Source organism: Camelus ferus, chromosome 10, assembly GCF_009834535.1.
Source record: "Camelus ferus isolate YT-003-E chromosome 10, BCGSAC_Cfer_1.0, whole genome shotgun sequence".
NCBI lineage: Eukaryota > Metazoa > Chordata > Mammalia > Artiodactyla > Camelidae > Camelus > Camelus ferus.
In genome coordinates this window covers 46,219,217-46,240,467 of record NC_045705.1, presented here as the reverse complement: position 1 = coordinate 46,240,467, position 21,251 = coordinate 46,219,217, and the positions used below count along the sequence as shown (strand labels likewise).

At 49.3% G+C, this 21,251-nt stretch overlaps 1 protein-coding gene across 1 annotated transcript in view; it reads left to right on the top strand.

Annotated features, from left to right (window-relative positions):
- The window catches only part of OTOG (otogelin), an 86,049-nt gene that overhangs the window by 2,888 nt on the left and 61,910 nt on the right, over positions 1 to 21,251 (top strand). The window contains 18 exon segments of the mRNA XM_014568021.2: positions 2,084 to 2,159; positions 3,098 to 3,190; positions 3,374 to 3,528; positions 4,972 to 5,090; positions 6,742 to 6,947; positions 7,786 to 7,916; positions 8,186 to 8,292; positions 8,701 to 8,773; positions 8,775 to 8,811; positions 9,203 to 9,331; positions 10,181 to 10,289; positions 10,593 to 10,639; positions 10,764 to 10,909; positions 15,314 to 15,446; positions 16,332 to 16,509; positions 18,201 to 18,325; positions 19,234 to 19,446; positions 21,036 to 21,228. Of these exon segments, the coding sequence (XP_014423507.2) occupies positions 2,084 to 2,159; positions 3,098 to 3,190; positions 3,374 to 3,528; positions 4,972 to 5,090; positions 6,742 to 6,947; positions 7,786 to 7,916; positions 8,186 to 8,292; positions 8,701 to 8,773; positions 8,775 to 8,811; positions 9,203 to 9,331; positions 10,181 to 10,289; positions 10,593 to 10,639; positions 10,764 to 10,909; positions 15,314 to 15,446; positions 16,332 to 16,509; positions 18,201 to 18,325; positions 19,234 to 19,446; positions 21,036 to 21,228 (2,270 nt within the window).

The window sequence follows — 21,251 nt, the reverse complement described above, 5'->3', positions numbered from 1 at the left end:
ATGAGGCTATTAGTTAGAAAGTGAACTTAGTGAACTTAGGGAATCCTTTGTGGGCTTCTGCCTGGAATGCCCCCATCAGTGAGAGAGGGGGTCTCAGACCAGCAGTTGACCACCCTTCCTTTCAATGCTTCCTCACTCCTATAGAGCTCAGCCATTCTCCAGAGAATGGATGGTGTAGACCAGGGGTCCATGAACTTGGATGGGGGAAAAAAATTCAGTATTATTTACAGAAACCTCAATGGAACTGAAATTTCACCTTCCCTTTAATTACTGCTGGCAACTACAGACCACAGAGTATCAGCAGTAGAAATGACAGATGTTTTCCTAGCACCTTGGAATCGTTGTTGCTGTCTCCAGATCTCATGGATGTTCACTGCTCCCAAATTCTGGCAGTGATAAGACCTGCTGCTTGGTCTTGTGATTTAATGTGTTAATAAAGAAGCACTAAGTCACCCATTTTTCTAAAATATTTTATAACACATTACAGTATATTTGGTTTCCTTTGTAATCTTATGTTTTATTTTAGGTATTTAGAAACATTTCTTCTAAGGGGCTCATAAGTGTCACTGGGTTGTCAGAGGGGTTCATGGCATGAATGTGATTAAGAACTCCTGATCTATACTGAAGATGAATTATTTGGACAGGATTTAACATTTTTCTCCAGAAAATGGTCTCAACTAGCACAGCCCTCGACTTGTAGCACAGGCTGTCTTACCCTCACAAGACTGGTCTCCGAGGCCAATCTGAGGTGGGGCCGAGGAGGGGAGAGGAGGCACCAGGACCAAGCTGAATTAAGCTCTTTGGACCTGAGGGACATTGGTGATGACTGTTTACCTGCTGCTCTCTCCCATCTCCTGTGGTCTCTGAAGCGCCAGTGAGACTGATAACGACCAGGGTGGGAGGCCTGGCCCAACTCCTGGGGCTCAGCCTAGAATGCAGGGTAAAGAGAGCCAGGGAGGACCCAGGAACCAGGGAGTGAGTGAGAACACTGATACCTGGCCAGGGAGAGCCAGTGACCTCCCAGGGGGTCAGCAGGACAGTGAAGAGGGAGGGGATAAGTGCCAGGGAAGAGGTGGAGAGACTCGTCCTCAGGGGGGGCAAAGAACTGGGGTTGGGCTCCAGCGGCCGGGGGTTCTGAGTACTTCCTATGTTCCACGTCCTTTGCTAGAGGACAGGGAGGGAGAAGACACATGAGACCAGCACGCACAGTGTGGTTTGTGCCTTGTCGACTTGTTTACTGCCCCTTGGGCAGGCTGGCCACCTAGTCCGGGATGTTGTACAAATCGGGGGGCTGAGGGTCTGAGAGGGAAGCTCCTACTGTGCCCAGGGTCTAGTCCTGGCTGACACTGGACATCTCAGACCAGAGTCCCAAGACATACGCTAGCTTTGTGGTGACTGAACACACATGATTTTTGGGACAGTCCTGATTTTAGATGGTTTTTTATCTTGAGAGATCATGTGTTGGGATTTCTGGCCTGAAAAATAAGATCTCTTAGCTGCTCTTTGCCTGTGTCTACTTCAGATATGTGGTATCAGGGAGAGTCCTGACTCTGAGAACAGCGGGAAGTGATCTGTTAGGCACTGTTTTTGCTGTTAAAAGAGCCCAAAATGTTGGGTGGGGGATGGAAGGGATGTTCCCCTGCCCTGGGGTGAGGGGCTGCCTTTGTTTCCTAGTTCTGCCCCATGTGGTTTCTGTGGTGAGGAGGTGTCTGGTTTGTTCTCCAGACAAGGGGGTTTTGTGCTGGGCTGTGGAGGACACAAAGGTTTGCTAGGGAGGGAGGGAGTGAGGGGAGGCAGGGGGACATTGGAGCATGGAGGGGAAGGGGTGTGTGCAGGCTACAGGCCTCCCCAGCCTGCTACTGAGATGTACCCACTTGGGGAGGGTGTAAACCAGACTTCACTCCTCCTGACCTAGGGCAGGCCTGAAAAATCCTGCCTTCCATACCTCTCAGAGGTGTGCCTGGGGAGGCAGGGCGACTGGGGCACCAAGGTGACTGGACAGGAAGGGATGTGGCCTCCAGGGAGGCTGCCCTCCTTGAGCTCAGCCCTTGATTGCGTTCTCTTCCTTCTCCTTCTTTAAAAGGAGGCGGAAGCCCTGAACTCCTTGGCCATGTCTTCCTGGGAAAGGCGGCTCCACCGGGCCAAATGTGCACCATCCTGTAAGTGCCCCTCCTCTGTGGTCTGAGGGAGGCCCTAGCCTGCAGAGAGACCTATGAGGACAGCCTGGGACTTCTCTGGGGCCTCCTGTGATCTGTTTTCCCTGCATGGGGTCTCTTTCCATCTTCCCCAGCCCCAGCCTCCAACTCCACTCTGCTTCCTCCTTCCTGGCTGAGGAAGTGTGCTGTTCTCGTGACCGTGGCCTTGCGGCTTCCCCCCTGACACTGACTCCAGTGAGATTGAGCTTCTTGTTTGATAGTTGTTTTCTGCTCTGCATCATCCTGTTTTGTGGTCTCTTTCTACTTTCTGTGGTCTCTCCCTCACCTGTCCTGTGTCCATGACCTCTCCCCTCATCTTCCTCTGTCTGTGGTCCCTCCTCTTACATCACGGCTCCTTCCCTGACCACACTCTGTTCTGCTCTGTCCTCTTATTCTCTGTGGCCTTCCCTTCTACTGCATTCCAAGTGTGAGGCCCCTCTCCATCCCCTGTTTTATGCCTTGGGCTCTCCCTCTGAGCTTACGGAGCCGTGAGGAAGAGCAGTATGTGAAGATCCCTGGGCAGCCTCCCTGCTCACCCCACACGCTCCATATTCTCAGTTTTGCTTTCCTTGCCTGGCGGCCAGGAACTTTTAGCCTAGGAAGCTGAAGGCCCAGATGGGGCCAGCCTGGGGGCCACTTGATATGTACTGAAGGCAGGTACTCTGAGACCCCACCCCACAGCCTGCCAGGGAGGGGGCCAGGCAGCTGTCTGAGACACCTTACTCCTGCCCCAGTTAAAGCTGGCTGCTGGGGAAAGTTGGGGCAACCTGTGATGCGTATCTGAGTTCCATGTAACTCTGGAAGGGCTGGAGCCTGGGGCCCCAGCATGAGGGAGGTGCTGCATCACTGGGTTCTGTCAGTCTCAGCTTGATGGGGAGGTGTCTTCTGTGTCTCCCTTGCAGACTTGTTCTCCTGCTTCAATGGGGGCGAGTGCGTGCACCCAGCCTTCTGTGACTGTAGACGCTTCAATGCCACTGGGCCACGCTGCCAGATGGGTAGGTCTGGGCTCCATTCCACCTCTGGGAAGGGCCAGGGGTACAGGGAAATCCACGGGCCCTGAGACTTAGGGGTCTGGGCTGGAGGGGAATGAAGGTGGCCCTGCCAGGACCAGAACCCACCAGCCTCTCACTTGGGGCCCACTGCTGCTACACAGAAAGGTTCTTTCTTCCCTGGCTCAGTGTACAATGCAGGCCCTGAGCGGGACAGCATCTGCCGGGCGTGGGGACAGCATCATGTGGAGACATTTGATGGCCTCTACTACTACCTGTCTGGGAAGGGCAGCTACACACTGGTGGGGTGCCATGAACCTGAGGGGCAGACCTTCTCAATCCAGGTGAGGTGTTCCCTGCCCTGTCTGTCCAGGAAGGTTCCACTGGGCCCTGAAGGGTGGACTGGCCTGGGCTCTGCTTGTCATAGAGAGGCTGGCACTTTCCTTCCTCCTCCCAGCTCCCACCCAGGGCGTCTCCACACAGAGGGAGCTGGGGGCTCCACAGTTCTCGCTCACCCATGCACTCCTGGTTGTCCCTGGCCATTCATTCACTTAGTCCCTCATTTTCAAGTATTTATTAAGTGCATACTTATACTCTTTTCCTGGCACAAGGCATGGTACTGGCTCTGTGAACAACCCAGATGTGGTCTCTGTTCTCACAGAACTAAGATTCTAATGGGGAAAACGGACATCAAATCAAATGAATTCATTTTAAGTACAACTGTGTGTAACAGAGGAGAAATGCCAAATGCTAGAAGAGCATACGATGGAAACCTAACCTTGCTTATTGGGAGGGAGGGTGATCAAGGAGGGCTTCCTGAAGGAAGTGGTATTTAAATTAGGATCTGAAGAATGAATTGGAGCTAGCCTAGTGAAGGGGTGCAGGGATGGGGTTGGGGGAGGACATGAGAACACCTTAAACCAAGGGAACATTGAATGCTATGGACCTTAGATAAGAAAGAGTATAATGCCTCAGAGGAAATGGTAGAGGTCCTGGATGACTCACTTTAGGGTGACCTCCTCTAAGAAGACTTTCTGGATGCTCTGGCTTCCTGAGAGGGCTCAGGGACTCCTCTCTGCAGAACCAAAATTCCACATCATTACCTTGTCATTGTATTTCTCTTACAAAAGTCTATTTCTGGATTGGTCTCCTCCCACTTTTAGTTGAAGTGGCTCCAGCCTGCTTAACCACATTAAATGATAGTCTAGTGGAAGATTCATTCTCTCATGGGACCGGTTTCCACACTTGGCAGACACTTTGCCCTAAGCTCTGGGAGTCCCACACCTCCCCTCCTTGGGTCCTGTGGCCTTGGAAGTATAGGTTCTGTCTGAGCAGGGGGCAGAGGAGACATGTATGTGACAGGCAGCACAGGAATGACATGTGTGCCTGTGTGTATGGGGCTGCACTTGCTAGTGTTATGGGAGGGCTGTGTGTTCTATGTGAGTGTGAAGTGGTGAGACAGCACAATATACTAGAAAGAGCCCTAGAATCTGAGTCATTGGAGACTGGGTTAGAATCCTGGCTGTGTGTGTGTAACCTTCTTCACGTCACCTCTCTGAAGCACCGATTGCCTCCTCTCTGAAATGCAAAAAAGATAGCTCTGACCTCCCTGTGGTGTCGTGGGGACTGGGAGAGATCCCAGAGGAAGGGTGCTTGGCACGCAGCAGACAGGCCATCAGCATTAGTTGAAGCTCAGCGGGGTTCCCTGGGGCCCAGAACCAAAGTTCAGGGACAGGTGTGTGGCAGGAATCTGCATGCTGGCTTCTGAACCCCTCTCTGCCAATCAGGTTCACAATGACCCGCAGTGCAGCTCCTCCCCCTATACCTGCTCCAGGTCTGTCAGCCTCTTCTTTGTGGGTGAGCAGGAGATCCATCTAGCCAAGGAGGTCACCTACGGAGGCACAAGGTAACTATTAACACTTTCTGCTCTGAGCTCCTTGCTCCTTGGCGCAGGCTGTGGGGGATGGGTGTGCATCCTTCCTTCTCAAGCCCAAAGGAAATTGTTTTCTGGGGGCAAACAGCAGAGTTTCCACCCCTAGGGCAGGCCAGCTGGGTTTCCAGTCAGCTAGGGTTTGCAGAAAGATGAGTCCTTCAAGATTTTCTAGAATTCTCAGGCCCTGTGCCTTTCCAGACAGTAGGTTTTCAGGCCAATAGCCGAGTTTCCCAGATAGCTGAGAGTTTACTGTGATAAACATGCATATTTTTTTTTTCTTTGACAAGTTGAAGGAAATTTTCTTGAATGTATCATACATATTTCAAGCCTCCTCAGAGCAGATATTGAGCACACTTTCACCCTTTTCTGATGACATAGGGTCATTTTTTTAATTCTTATTTTTTATTGAAGTGTAGTCGATTTACAATGTTAATATCAAGTGTACAGCAAAGCAATTCAGTTATATATATATATACACACACACACACACACATATATTTTTAGTTTCTTTTTCATTACAGCTCATTATAAGAAACTGAATACAGTTCCCTGTGCTATACAGTAGGTCCTTGTTGTTTATCTATTTTATATATGGTAATGTGACATAGGAGCTTTTATTTATCTAGTTTTTCAAATGGAGGTTCTGGGGATTGAACCCAGGACCACATGCATGCTAAGCACACACTCTACCACTGAGCTATACCCTCCCCCCAATAGGGTCATTTTGAATGTCACTTACCTTGTTGGGACCTCAGGGATGCTTAGGGGACCACTCAAGGGTTGAGGACCCAGCTTCCTACACCAAAAGGCTCCAGACTGTGGTCCTTTCTGAAATCTTTCTTGCAACTACTCTTCACTGGCCTTTCCCTCCCTTGCTGTCCAATGTCACTTCATGTTGTTGTGGGGGGACCTTCCTGCACTGACCCTTTTCCCCTTTTTCATTTCCTGCTTCAGACCTGGAAGCTGAGTAACCAAGCTTTCTGGGGCCGAGTGTAGAATTAAAGGCCCAAGGGTTTCTCCCATGAATGAAGCACTGGTGGATGGGTCTTTTGGTACCAGCCTTGACTGGTTAGACACTTCTTTAGTTTTCCTTCTGATTTTCAGCTGGGTGAAAGTTGCCAAATTCCAGATTGACTAGGAGAGCCTATGCCAGTAAAATTGGGACTGTGTCAAGATTGCTGTAGCCCTGCATCTTTTCTTTCATTTCCTGTTTGCCTTCTCTCTAGGCTTTTTTTTTTTTTTTCTCCTCTTCCCATCCCTTTCTTGCTTCTTACCAAAAAAATAAGCAAAGTAGTTATCTGTTTATACCATCTCTCCTGTCTAGGAGAAAGGAACAATTCAGTCACTCTAAGATTTATCCCTGCCAAGGGAATTGCAGTTTTAAAAAGTAATTTTAAAACTATGAAAACAAAAGAACTTATTTCTAATTGTGAAATTCCAGGTATCCAAGAAGTCAGGGGGAGGGAAAGTAGGGGCCTCAGGCCCCATAGTACAGTGGCTGATGGGTGAGGCAGATCCTGTGTAGCTGGTGGGTCCTGCAGGTAGGGGACGGTGGGTCCTTTGTTGAAGGACTGGGCCAGTGGAGGTTGTGTGGATGCCCTGAAGCTCTGGCCATGCCCTGCAGGGTCCAACTACCGCAAGTGATGGGGAATGTGCGTCTGCAGCGGCTTGCCGGCTATGTCCTTGTGCGGCATCAGTCGGCCTTCACGCTGGCCTGGGATGGTGCCTCGGCTGTCTACATTAAAATGAGCCCAGAGTTCCTGGGCTGGACCCATGGGCTGTGTGGGAACAACAACGCCAACCCCCAGGACGACCTGGTGACCCGCTATGGTGAGGTGCAGGGCAGGTGTCTTCCAAGGGGTTTTGGTGGGGGTGGGGGACAGGTCTAGCAGGGAAGGGTGGAAAGGGACTTGGGGCAGAGCCCTGGGGTCATGGTACTAAAGACCTAGTGGGAGGCCAGGGGCCCCTTCCTATCAAGTGTGTGGCCTCAGGCATGTTTTAACCACTCTGGACTCAGTATCCTCATCTGTAAAATAGTCATAAAGAGAATTCCTACAAGGGTTGTGTGAGGATCTAAAGGTCACTTTGCTAGGTGGTATTGACCATGCCAAGGTGTGTGTGGAGTGGAGGGGGTTGTGGGGGCAGGGTACAGAGGGCCAGAAAGAGCCAGGATGAGAATGGCTCCAGCTGGAGTGGCAAGAAGTGAAGTGAAGTGTTCAGGCTCAGTCATGGCAACTCTGGCCAGAAGAAGGGAAGTGATGCCTTTGAGCAGCCACAACACTCTGAACACTTTACATACCTCATCTCATTTAGTCCCTGCAATAAATTCACAAGGAGACTATTTGTCCTGTTTCTCATATGAGGAAACTCGGGTCCAGAGAGGTACAGGAGCTTGTTCAGGCTCACACATTAGTTCTCTTTTGATTGCATGGTATTGCTTTCCTGGCTTTAGAGCAGTAGGGAGCCACTCCAGGGAACTCATAGTGTCTTGAGCATTCTTGACTATTTTTGCCAAATAGCTTTTTCAGGAGAATGACTCCATTGAGAAGTGCAGATTGGGATGGAAGCTCAGGAGACTGGGTTCTTCCTTGCCCTCCTCTTGGCATCATCTGCCTGCCCTCCCCCTCCCCAGCTCCCGACTTGTGGTCATACTAGTTCTCCCCTACAGGGAAGCTGATGGAAGATGTGGCTGAGTTTGTGCACAGCTGGCAGGAGCAGGCTCCTAACCAGCCTCCAGGACCCACAACCTCCTCCCTGCCCCGCCCACCATGTCTGCAGCAAAGCCTAGGAACCATGCAGGTCTGGATCCTGGGGAGACCCCCCCCAATTCCCACACCCTCCCCCTGCCCTACCCTAATGCCTGGCTTAAGTTGGTTTCCGTCTACCTCTTGGAAAGTTATTGGCCACAGGGACCCAGAGTTGTTGGTGCTCATGCCCCTTCTGTCTCCTCTCCACCCTCTTCTTCTCTCCCTTGGGCCCAGGCTAGGGCTCTGTATGGGACTGGCGAAGTCAGAGGGCTGTGCCTGGCCCTGCCAGCCCCTTAGCCCTGCTCCTGGCCCTTGCCCCAGGTTGTGTACGACCGCTGTGAGGCGCTACTGCGGCCCCCCTTTGATGCCTGCCATGCCTATGTCAGCCCTCTGCCCTTCATGGCCAGCTGTACCAGTGATCTCTGCCAGTGAGTGGGCAGCCAGGAATGAAGGTGGTATTGGGCTGTGGGGAGACCTCTCCCAGTATTGGGGTGGGGGCTAAGCATGTGGGTAATACCAGGTACTAACAGATATGCTTCCCAAAGCTCTGAAATTCTTATCTGCATAAGTAGGACAGACCTTCCCTATTCAACTGAGGCCTGGAAATGGGGCCTGACCCCCACAGGATCACATAAGACAGGGGTAATGCTGAGACCAGAACCCAGGTTTCTTGCCTCTAGTCTAAGGATCTGTATACCTCGCTGCCCTCCCTGGCTCCCTTTTCCCGCTGTGTGGTGAGGAGGGGTGCCCTGAGCCCCGGCAGTCTCTGTCTGGTGCTGGGGGCCTGGCTGCAGGTTGGATCTTATTCCATTGTGACCCTCGGTTTCCCTGCACAGATCAGCGGGTGATGAAGCCACCTGGTGCCGGGCACTGGCGGAGTATGCCCGGGCATGTGCCCAGGCAGGTCGGACCCCTGCAGGGATGGAGGAACCAACTCCAGAAATGCAGTAGGTGCAGCCTGGAGGGATTCGGACAAGTTCTGTCCTGGGGCTGTGAGTGGCATTCCCAGGCCTCAGCTCAATGTCCTGCCCTGCTAAGAACCACAGTTATCAGAGCTTTAAATCCTGAGGTTTCATCATCATGTGACAGATGGGAAAACTGAGGCTCAGAGAGGGAGCGACTGGCCTGGGGCCACAGAGTGAGATAAGGGTGTTTCTCAGAGCCTCCTAGGTCTCTCACTAGTTTCTTGATCACCCAGTGCTTCCACAGGGACTAGGAGATCAGGAAAATCAAAGTCCTCCCACCCGCACCCTAGGGTTTGGGATAGAGGCTGGGTCGGTTCTGGCAGAGCTGGGACCAGAAGGGAGCTGACAGGCATACTGCTCCCTTCCTTCCAAGCGGTGCACTGCAAGGAGAAGGCCTTTATCTACAATGAGTGCATAGCCTGCTGCCCTGCCTCCTGCCAGCCCCGGGCATCCTGTGTGGACAGTGAGATCGCCTGTGTGGATGGCTGCTACTGTCCTGATGGTATGTAGGGATGGAATGGGTGCCTGGCAGCATCTTACTGGCCCGGCATGGGTGGGCGTGAAGCAAGGGCTCAGAGGATGCCTGTTTGTAGAATGACTGAAGGAAGGAGCAAACAATATGTGAACAAATGAATGAATGGCTTAAGGGAGGTGATGGTAGGGGCAGAACTGTGACTCTTGAGAGGCTCATCAGGGTATTTAATTTTATTGGGCCTGAGGTTTTTAAGGTGTGTAGATGAGGACAAGTCATTCAGTCATCAATTTATTCATTTATCACACATGCATTTGTTTAAACATTCATCTGCATACTGTTTTTCATGGTGTACAAATTTGCAGCACATCTATAGTGTGCAACTCACTTGGCTGGGCTGGGGTTGGGATAAAAAAATATAAAGATACAGTCATTGACTTTAGGGATCAGACTGTGGTTGCAGTGATAAAATACTTATACATGTGAATCCAGTCAAAGGCATAATGTGGTGAGGACCAGCTCAGGGGTTCAGACAAGAAGAGATATAGGAATTCATTTGTGGAGAGAGATCGTCAGGGAAGGCTTCCTGGAGGAACCAGCACCTAAGCTGGTTCTAGATGCAGTGACATCTAGAGGTGAGGAGGAGAAGCTGGTCAGTATGCACTTTGAGGTGGGTCATTGTCTGAACAGAAATCTGGAGGCGGGATTAGTTGCTCAGAAGGGATTCAGATCTGGCCTAAGCCAAGCATTTATACAGAATAAAGTGTGAAAGTGGGCTCAGTGGTGAAAGAGCTTGGATGGGGATCTTTATCACAGGCTCTGGAGAGCCATGAAAGGTTTGTGAACAGGAGCAGAGGTGGGCCTTTGCTGTCATCCTAGGGCTGATCTTTGAGGATGGGGGCTGCGTGGCACCAGCTGAGTGTCCCTGTGAGTTCCATGGGACCCTGTACCCAACTGGCTCTGTGGTGAAAGAAGACTGCAATGCCTGGTCCGTGTCTACTCCTGGGGGTGGGGGCAGGGGGAGGAGGGTGGCTTCATGGCTTTCCATCAGGGCTGTCCATCTGGGGTCTGGGAGCCTGACCACAGAGGGCACTCACTTAGCATCTCGGAGTTGCAGGACAGCTCATGCAATCTGTGGGTGGAATCTCCACCACTTGTTTTAAAGATGGGAAGACTGAGGGCTGGGCAGGAGGATCCTCTGAGGACCCTCCAATGTCTACCCTAGTGGGGTGAGTCCCTGCCTGCCTCGTGGGGTGGGGTGAGTCCCTGCCTCCCTCGTCTCTGTTTTCAGCACATGCACTGCGGGCAAGTGGATGTGCAGCACATCTGTCTGCCCAGGTACGTCTTGTTCCCCACCTGGTGCTCTACCCCTTCCCTTTAGTCCCACAGCTCAGAGCCACAGGGCAGGGGTGGTCGCCAGGAGGCAGCTCCCCTAGGTCAGCCACCTTTCTCTGCCCTTCAGCTGAGTGTTCAGTGACTGGTGACATCCACTTCACAACATTTGACGGTCGCCGCTACACGTTCCCTGCCACATGTCAGTACATCCTGGCAAAGAGCCGCTCCTCGGGCACTTTCATGGTGACACTGCAGAACGCCCCGTGTGGCCTGGTAAGGACAAGGACCCCCAGCCCTCCACCCCTGCCCTCTGCCCCCCTAGAGGGGTTGGGGATTTAGGGCAAGGCCTCAGGTCCTTACACAGCCCTGCTCTCCACTCCTGGGCAGAGCCAGGGGGCAGCAGGTCGGCTTCTGGCTCCAGAACATATGCTAGCTGAAAGTCACTTCCTTTTCCTGGGCCTCAGTGTTTTAAAAAAATCTCTAAAGTGGGTCTGATTCAACTTAATTTTCTCTCCTTCCTCGGATTGTACCTTCACCATCTCTGTATTCATTCATTCATTCATTCATTCAGCATATACTGAACATGTTTCTTCCAGAAGCTGTGTTGGGTCTTGGAGACTGGGATGAATTAGACTTGGCTCTGCCCTCCTGGGCCTTGTAATTTGGTGGCTGAGGCAGACAAGTGAGCCCCATAGCCCACTATGTTATCGGAGCTGTGACAACATGGCCAGTACAGAGTAGATCTCTATGGAGGAACTTTTCCTTGTTATTGTCTCACCCAGATGTCATGTGGGAGGAGGTGGTGCATCAGGAAAGGCTTCCTAGAGGAGGTGACCCCTGAGATGTGTCAGCCACTTGTGAGAAAATGGCCAGCCTGCAGGTCTAGGGTAGATGTGAGTTTGTTTGCCTCTCAGTGGTGACTGCATTGTCCCTGAGCTGACTGCAGTGCTGACCCCATAAGGACCGTTCTGGGCTGCAGTGCTTGGAACTTTAATTACTTCTGCATACAGCAACTAGTTTAAGGCTCAAAATACCCCCACGTGGTAGTCTTTATTATTAATTTATTATTTAATTTAATTTATTAATTAAATTAATTAAATTTAAATTAATTTATTATTAATTTAATTATTTATTATCATTCTTTATTCTTCATTATTATTATTCTCCCTAGTTTAAATATGATGAGACAGGCTTACAGAGGTTTGGGGGATTCCTGACACCCCACAGCCAGCAGGAGGAGGTGCTGGGTTTGACCAAGGTTGGATGTTGTCCGGGAAGCCTGTCACAGCCTCTTAACATACCCACCCCAGAATCAGCGTAGTATTTACAAGCCTTCAACATGTTTTAAAGTAGAATTAAAAATTTTAGAACAGCTTTAGATTTACAGAAAAATGTGAAGATAGAGTTCCCATATACCCTACACCCAGTTTCCCCTATTATTAACGTCTTATATTAGTTACAAATAGTGAACCAATATGGATACATTATCAGTAACTGAAGCCATACCATATTCAGATTTCCTTAGTTTTTTCACCTAATGTCACTTTTCTATTCTAGGGTACTGCATTACATTTAATCACCGTGTCTCCTTAGAATCTTCTTAGCTGTTACAGTTTCTCAGACTTCATTTTTGATGACCTTGAAAAGTTTTTAGGAATACTGGTCACTTATTTTGTAGAATACTCCTCTTTTAGAATGTGTATGATGTTTTTCTCATGGTCAGAGTGGGATTGTGGGTTTGGGGAGGAAGATCAGAAGTAGAGTGTCATTTTCATCGCATCTTACCATGGGCATACACTATCAACATGGCCTACCACGGTTGATGTTGACCTTGATCATCAAGCTGAGGTAGTGCTTGCCACAAAAAGTTATTCTTCTTTCCCCCTTTCTATGCTATTCTCTTTGAAAGAAAGACGCTATGTTCAGCTCACAGTTAAAGAGTTGGTGGTTATGCTCCCCTCCTTGAAGGCAGAGAATTTACGTAAATTATTTGGAATTTTTCTGCAGACTTGTTTTTCTCCCCGATATATTTATTCAATCATTTACATCAGCATGCACTCATGGGTGTTTATTTTATAATTTGGGTTATAATTAAATACTTTTTAATTTCGTTACTCAAATTGTTTTAGCTTTGGCCATTAGGCAGTATTTCAGTTGGCTCCTGTGTCCCTTTGACACACTTCTGTCTCTGTGTGTGTGTGTGCGCGCGCATGCGCGCGTGCGAGTGTGCACATAATTCCTTACTTTCTGGCCATACAAGATGTACCAGTATCTTGTAGTATTTCTGGTCCCAGTCCTCGAATCAGCCATTTCTGCAAAAATATTACCAGGCCTTTTTTGATTCCTTTTATTAGAGAATGGTATCAGAAATCAAGATCTGGGCACTAGGTGTGCTCATTGCTACTCGGATATCATTTATTTTAGGCCATTTCAGCTGACAGAGAAAGGAAATATTTGTATAACCCTTGCATTTCCTTGTCTAACCAACATATATACACATATCTATAAACAGTTCTATAAATAACCATTTGTATTTATATGTGCTAATCATGAGTTCATACTGATGTTCCAGCTCTAATCCATTACTGCATGGATCATTCTAGCCTCACTCCTTGCTTCTCTGTAAACACCCACTCCAACAGTGAGAAACCTGGCTTCCACTATTTACCCATTCATTTACCTAATTGTTCAATCCCAGTATACATGTAGAAGAATATAAAGGTTATTATCTGGTATCTCCATGGGATATAACTTTATCAACTAGAGTACCAACTAGTGCTTATGCACAATTCGTTTTGTTCTTGGTCTTACAAACTCCACTTATTTCCAAAGTTACGTAGGTCAACACCTTTCCATGTACCCTCTTCAGTGAGATTGTTTCATATATTTGTAATATAGTTAGATTCTTTTGTCATGGACTGCATTTCATCCTGGGATCCCCTGACCACCTGCATAATTTTAAAAAATTACTCACAGTAGAGTTCACTCTTTATGCTGTAAAGTTCTGTGGGCTTTGACAAATGCAACCCCAAGGTATTTCCAGCACATTTTCTTATATGAATCCAATCAGGTAGGACCAACCACATGTTGTTGCATCTCTGTTTTGCAGAGGAGAGAACTGAGGTTTGTAGAAGTTAAGTGAGTTTTTTAGAGTCTCATGGCTTTCAGTGACATCAGGACTTGAACCTAAGGACTTGAACCTAAGGCTTTGACTTAAGGGTGCAGGCTTTCTTCCTGCACCAGTAACATATCCAGAGGGGACCAGATGATGAGTGGGTTTGGCAAAGAAGATGATGTTTTAGGCATGATGATTCTGAGCTGTTTTAGGGATTTTCTGTCCCCTTAGGCAGGAACTTGGAAGGAAGGTGGTAACTTTTTGCACAATGTCTTTCTGAAACATTTCATGGTCTGATCATTTCATTTCAGCACTTGATTGTATCACTTTCCTGTTACACTTCCTCTGGCTGTCTTTGGATTTAGGATAAAATCCAAAAATGTTATAAAACTCTACCTAAGCTGGCCCCTGCCTACATCTTGAACATTATCTTAAACCACTTTGCCCAGTGGGCTCAGGCCCCTCTAGTCTTCTTTTACATCCTTGAATACATTAGAAGCCATCCTGTGTCAAGGATTTTCTGCAGGCTGTTCCCTCTGCCTGGATGTCTCCTTCCTCCCCTTCTGTTGCCCAGCTAGCTTCTATGCATCCTTCTGATCTCAGCTCAAATGGCACTTTTTCCCTATGCCTCAGTTTTCTGATCTGCAAAATGGGGTTGTTAGTAGTACTTACTGAATAGGATTGCTATAATGATTGAGTAAATATATTAAAAAAAATTAGAACAGTGCCTGACTATAACTTCGTATTAAAGTTAGCTGTTATTATAATAATGTAGTATTACTAAGCATTTTATTATTATGATTATTTTTACATCATTATTATTAGTCCCTAGGACGGCCTTTCCTATCTCAGCAGACTAAGTCTTGTTCCCTCACTATATGCTTTCCTAGCACCCTACGCCTGTTTTCAGCATTGATCACAATAATTAACCAACTTTGTTTACTTATTTAATGTCTGTATCCCACATGAATACGTATTCTTCATGAGGGCAGGGATGATATCTGTCACGTTCATCACTGCGTGGTTTTGTGACTGTCTTCCTGTGAAAGGGAGGTATGAATGGGCCCATTGTGTACCACCCATTTCAGAGATGAGAACCTGAGGCCCAGAGAATATTAGCTCATTTTCTGCCTTCTAATGAGTGGAGCTTGATTCTCTGTAGGATGTGACACATGGAAAGAGCTACACAAACACCCATAAAAAGATGAAAATTAAAGTCCTGGATTACAGTCAAGTGGGGAGGCCAGTGTTTCTGAGGCTAAACTCTGAGCCATCTGGGGTCCATCTCTGCTCTGTGTCAAAGCCTGAGAGTTGATTATCAGTTTTATTTGTACTATCCAATTTCTGCCACCAACCTCCTCCAGTCTGTGCCTCTGCCTTCCTATTCCCCAGATGAAAGAATTTGGTTAGAGGACCCCTAATGTCCTTTGAGCCTCTGTCACTGTGAAGAACCTTCCCTTGGCCTCAAACTATGCTGAAATCCCTGCCTTTGGAGGGTTCTGTTGGGACCAGCAGGAAAGACAGACTAACCCTAACCCTTTGGCTTTCCTCTCTCTTTCTAGAACCAGGATGGAGTCTGTGTCCAGTCAGTGTCAGTGATTTTACATCAGGACCCCCGGAGGCAGGTGACCCTGACCCAAGCGGGTGATGTCCTTCTGTTTGACCAGTACAAGGTCACCCCACCCTACACAGACGGTATGACTCTGGGGAACAAGAGCTAGCTGAAAGCTGGTGACTCAGGCTCTTCTTCCAGGCTCTTCTGTCCAAAGGCACTGCCACACGGGCAAGAGCTCACATTCTAGTACTGGATGAATCAGGCCAGGGAGGACACTATGGTCCCAGGAATATGGACTCTGGGGTTGTAAAATGTATTTTGTTTCCACCCTAACATGACTGTAGGCTTCACAGCAGTATGATAGCTACTCCTAACATTAGGATATGAGTGGAGCTGTTTTCCATGCCTACTATCACCGTTTATGAAGTATTTATTATCCTGTCTGATTCTACAAGGGATTTGTGGTAGCTTGTAGGAAGCACATCTAATGAAAATGGCAAAACTATTAAGAAATAAAATAGCACCAGAGAAAATTAAGGGAAAAAAAAAGGTGCTCAAGATTGAGAGGAGTAGGGATGCAAGGGGTATAGAGGTCAAAGAAGTGTAAGCCACAAGAGTGTAAAATTCACTGCAGTTGAATCTAAAATGTAATCTTGCTACAACTGAATCTAAAATCGTATCTTGAGCTTCCTAGTGGCCATCGTGAAAAGAATGGGTAGTTACCGAATTATCCTTTGCTAGAGAAGGAAACAAACCAGTTCCTTAGAGAGGCAAAGCTTTGATTGGCACTTGATGTTAAAATAAATTTCTCAGGCGGAGCTCCCATGGTAGGTTATCCTTGGGTGCTGATTTCATTATTGGACAGGATTTCCTCAAGTCTCCCCAAACCAACCCCATGGCAGAGCTTCCCTGTGTGTGAGGACTGGGCTGGGAATGGGGGTCAGCGTGGGGCCACGCAGATGGTGGCGGTGGATGGGATGCGTGTTGTCTGAACTTCCCACATCCCGCTCTGGGTCTGTGCCCAGACGCCTTTGAGATCCGGAGGCTGTCTTCTGTGTTCCTGCGAGTGAGGACCAACGTGGGTGTGCGGGTGCTCTACGACCGCGAAGGACTGCGGCTCTACCTGCAGGTGGACCAGCGATGGGTGGAGGACACCGTGGGCCTCTGCGGCACCTTCAACGGCAACACGCAGGACGACTTCCTGTACGTGCCTCTGGCCCGGAACCGGAAGGAGCGGGGCGCAGGGCGGCCCTTGTGACTGAGGGTGCAGCGGCGGTACCTAGATACCTTTCTCCGAAACTCCCGAGGGTGCCCAACATGCACCATTGACTATTTAGTCCTCTACATTTGCATTTAAGTGTGTTTCTTTAAGGCAGCGGTTCACAGTCTTTCCTGTACCAAAAAATCACCCAGGGGGCTTGTTAAAATGCTGGTTCTTGAGTTCCATTCCTAAAGTATCCTATTTATAGTGGCGCCTGGCGAATCTTAACTTTTAACAAGCACCACCGTGATTCTAGTCTGTAAGGTCTAGAGACCATACTTTGAGAAATAATTGTTTTACAGTGAGGTCTTAAAATTGTTGGACCTCAGGCTGAATTGGATTTGGCTCACAGTTTTGTTTTCATCGATGATGAACACTTTTAGATGAGTGTAAGCCCCAGTGAACCAGTGATGCCCAAACTGCTTTCTATCCCACCAGGCCAGTTTAAGCCACATACCTTTCCTGCCTAGAGCTTGAGATTTGCAACCTGTGAGCCTCCCAATATCCTGGAGAGGGCTGTTTCCTGTGGACTGAGAGAGAGTTGGGAGAGAGACCATCTGGGCATGGGGATAGTTTCTGAACTTGGGAGGGAACAAGAGTCAGACCTTCTACAAAGGAGTACAAAGGGTTTGATCTTGATGGCTGGAGGTTCTGGCCTGTCCTTCAAGTTATATGTGTTGGGTGATTTAGAAGGAAACGTGAGAGGCTTTCTTAAGTCATAAATAAGAATTCAAATTTGTTTAGAAAAGCAAAAACAAGAAAAGCCTGAGAGCTTTTCAATGCATGTACATTTAAAAATGTAACATCCACTCTGCCTTGCCTGATGGAGCTAATGTTTGGGCAGCTGGTCAGAATGATGGGAGCAGACCTTGTTTAGTGTGTGGGCTGCTTGTCATTCTCCTAACTATGAACTCTGGGTGGCAGTACTACTCTGTGTAACTTGAGTATTCTCACTGCTCTGGAGCAATGATATGCATGTGGTGAGCACCAGGCAGCACCTACCCTCATGGATCCTCTGATCTCTCTCCATTCTCCCATCTACACCTGATTTGGTGACCCTTGGAGACTAGTGCTGTCTAGGAAACAAGCTTCTCCTCTTCCTCCTTTTATTGCCCCTCATGTGCCTATTTCCTACCTGGAGAGAGAGGGAGGGCAAAGGAGTTTGGGGAAACTGCCTGTGGAGAAGGGAGGAAGTCTTAACACAATGAAGTTTGGTTCATGGTGTCCCTGTTTCTCTTTTTCTGACATGAAGAGCTGGGGGTGGGTGGTGACAGTGGGGCAATGTGTGGTCCCAAGCCCATTTGGAGCCTGTTAAATGTGATGTGTGTGTGTATATGCAGGCACATTCATAATTATATGTTTGAATGTGTCTGTGTAGATTCCCTTGGCTGTTTGTATGTCTGGCATATATTTGTACTCTGCGAGTGTGTGCGTGTGTGAGTGGATAGTACATGTGGACCTATAAATGTTATACATTTGTGTAGGGACACGTGTGCCTCTTAGTGTGGGTTCTCATGTTTGGTCTGTGTGTGTGTGTGTACACGAGCGGGTGGATACTTACCTGGGTGTATGCTGTGTGTTCACTTGGGTGCACGTGGGCAAGTGTGTGACTGTGGCTATACCATGTCTGCAGGTCCCCGGTGGGTGTGCCTGAGAGCACCCCACAACTCTTTGGCAATTCTTGGAAAACACTGTCTGCCTGCTTCCCGCTGGTCTCTGGCTCCCCGCTGGACCCCTGCGATGTGCACCTGCAAGCCGGTGAGGTGCTGGGGGAGGGGGAGAGGGGAGTGGGAAGCGGTAGGACTAGTTTGAGAGAGATGAGATGGGAACTCTGGGCATGAGGATGTTGACCAAATTGGGTAGGAGTGATCAGAAAAGGAAGAGTGATCAGAAAAGGAGGAGCTGCAGGAAGGGAATGGGGCTTCCTTTCCGGTGAGGTGAGAGTTAGGGAGAAGGGAACTTCCTGTTCTACCACTGTCATGTACACACATTTGTACTGGCTCCCCCATCTCAGGGCAAAAGTCCAAGTCGCCACAGTGTCTCCGCCAGGCCCTACACTCTCCTCCCATCCCCTTTATCTCACCTCCTCCTTTCACACTCCCCACTATCCCGCCAGCTCCAGCCACATCGGCCTCCTTGCTTTCTTCCTACAGCCAGGTCTGTCTCCTCTCCCAGGTCTTTGCACTTGCTGTTCCTTTTGTCTGGAACGCTCTTCCCTCATAAACACATGCCTCACTCCCTTGCCTCTTTCAAGTTTTTGTTCAAACATTATCTTCCCACTGAGGCCTTCCTGGCCACTGGATTTAAAATTGTAATTGCCCCTCCCATCCCACCTTGAAATCCCCATTCTCCTTCCTACCATTCTCTCTCTCCTTGGATTCTTCACCTTCTGATTTACTGTATAAGTTGTTTAGTGATGGTCTCCTCCAACCAGAATGTCTGCTGCAGGAGGGCAGGGAGTTTTGTCTGTTTATTCACTCCTGTACCTCCTTCCATCATATGGATTCACACCCGGCATGAGGAATGCATCGCAATACACACACACACACACACACACACTCCTGTGTACAGAGTCCCCCGAGCTGTGGGGAGGGAAGGAGAGGATGGGGCCTGGGGCACCAGGCAAACCAGACCCCTGACCCTCGCCCTGTTCTTCCTGTCCCCAGCCTCCTATGCCCTGCAGTCCTGCAGTGTGCTCATGGGGGAGATATTTATGCCCTGCTCCGAGTACTTGAGCCCCATGCCCTACTTTGAGCAGTGCCGCCGGGACGCCTGCCGCTGTGGGCAGCCTTGCCTGTGTGCCACGCTGGCCCACTACGCCCGCCTGTGCCGGCGCCATGGGCTCCCAGTCGACTTCCGCGCCCGCCTGCCAGCCTGTGGTGAGTGCCCCACGCTTGTGTGCTTGTGAGGGCGGCTAGAGGAGCTGGAGCTCCCTGAGTGTCTGCTTGTCCCCACTAAGCTCCCCCCTGGATGTCCCACAGTCTCCTCCAGCCTGACACCCCTGCCTCGCAAACTACTTCTCCTCCTGTGCTCTCCATCTCTGCCGAGGACCCCCGTCCCCTGGGTCACCACCCAGGCCTGACACCTGGGGCATGTGACACATGACTGCTTCTCTCTTCCCCTCACCTCCAGTCCACCTCCAAATCCTATCAGTCCAATCAAACCAAATTCAGCCAGTTCTCACCACCTCCATTGCCACCACCCTAGGCAGAGCTACCTCACAGGCACCCCTCCAGCCTCTTCTTGCTGCAGGCAGAGTGAGCTTTCTAAAGATCACTGGCTCCGTGGCCCTCAGGTTTGAGTGCACACGTGACTCAGTGGGCATGAGCTGACCCTTACCCACCCCCGTCCCCACCCTAGGCCACACCCCTCTGCATGTCTTAGTCACTTCTGTGTCCCCAGTCCCAACACAGGACCCCACGCTCAAAAACCTTTTAGCAAATATTTGTTGAATAAATGGAAAACCTCAGGAGGCCTGAGTTTTACTAGCCCTGCAGGTAATGTGCCATGTGTCCCTGGCAAGACCCTGCCCCTCTCTGAGCCAAAGATTCTCCAGAGGTGATTGGACAGGACCAGTGGTTCTTAACCATGGCTGCGTGTTAGAATTGCCTTTTCAGCAATCTTTGTTGTTGTTGTTATTGTTGCTGCTGTTGTTTTGGGAGGAGGGGAAGGAATCACATTTACATATATATATATATATATATATATATATATTTTTTTTTTTTTTTTTTTTTTTTTTTTTTGATGATGATCCTGGGGATTGAACCTAGGACCTCATGCATGCTAAGCATGCACTCTACCACCGAGCTATATCCTCCCTCCCAGCATGGGAACTTTTAAAATGCCTGTGTCTGGGTCATATCCAGTATCAAAACAATCTGAGAGAGGGGCCAGGCATCAGCATTTGTAAAAGCTCCCCAGGTGGCTTAGACGTGCAGTCTGGGTGAGAACAGCTGAGCTTGGCAGTCTCAGTGGCTCTACTGGCTCTGATGGGGTGAGGGAGACCACAGAAGAGTGGGATGGTGGCCGGATGAGCAAAGGGAATCTCGGGACAAAGGCCCTGCCCAGAGGCTGTTAGAGGGAGCACAGTTAATCTTCACAACTATGTGTGAGTGACGGGATGTGTGCAGGGCTGTCAGGGGGCAGTGACCTCCACTCTTCCTCCAATATCACTAAGAAGAATGCTTTGCAGAGAAAGGGAAATACCAGTGGCAGGGTCCAGGCTGAACTTGAGAGGTGGGGCCTCTACCAACCATTCTGCCATCTTGGTGTAGTGGGAGGCAGTGGGACTCAAAATGGTTCAAATCAAACTGGTTTCAAATCCTAGCTCTGACCTTGACCTGCTGTGTGACCTTGGGCAAATGTTTTAACTTCTCTGGTTCTCTCTTCTTCTAATTAGAATAACAGCCCCACCCCACACAGTTGTGGGTGTGAGGTAGACAAAGCACGGTTACACTCCCCACTACAGCACTGTCCTGTGAGGCCACCAAGGAGTACAGCCCCTGTGTCGCCCAGTGTGGACAGACCTGCCAGGACCTGGCTGGCCCCGAGGCCTGTGAGGTTGATGGTGATGGTGACCTCAGTGGGGGCGAGTGTGTGGAGGGCTGTGCCTGCCCACCAGACACCTATCTGGACACGCAGGCTGACCTCTGTGTCCCCAGGTGAGTGGGTTGTCTTGACCTCT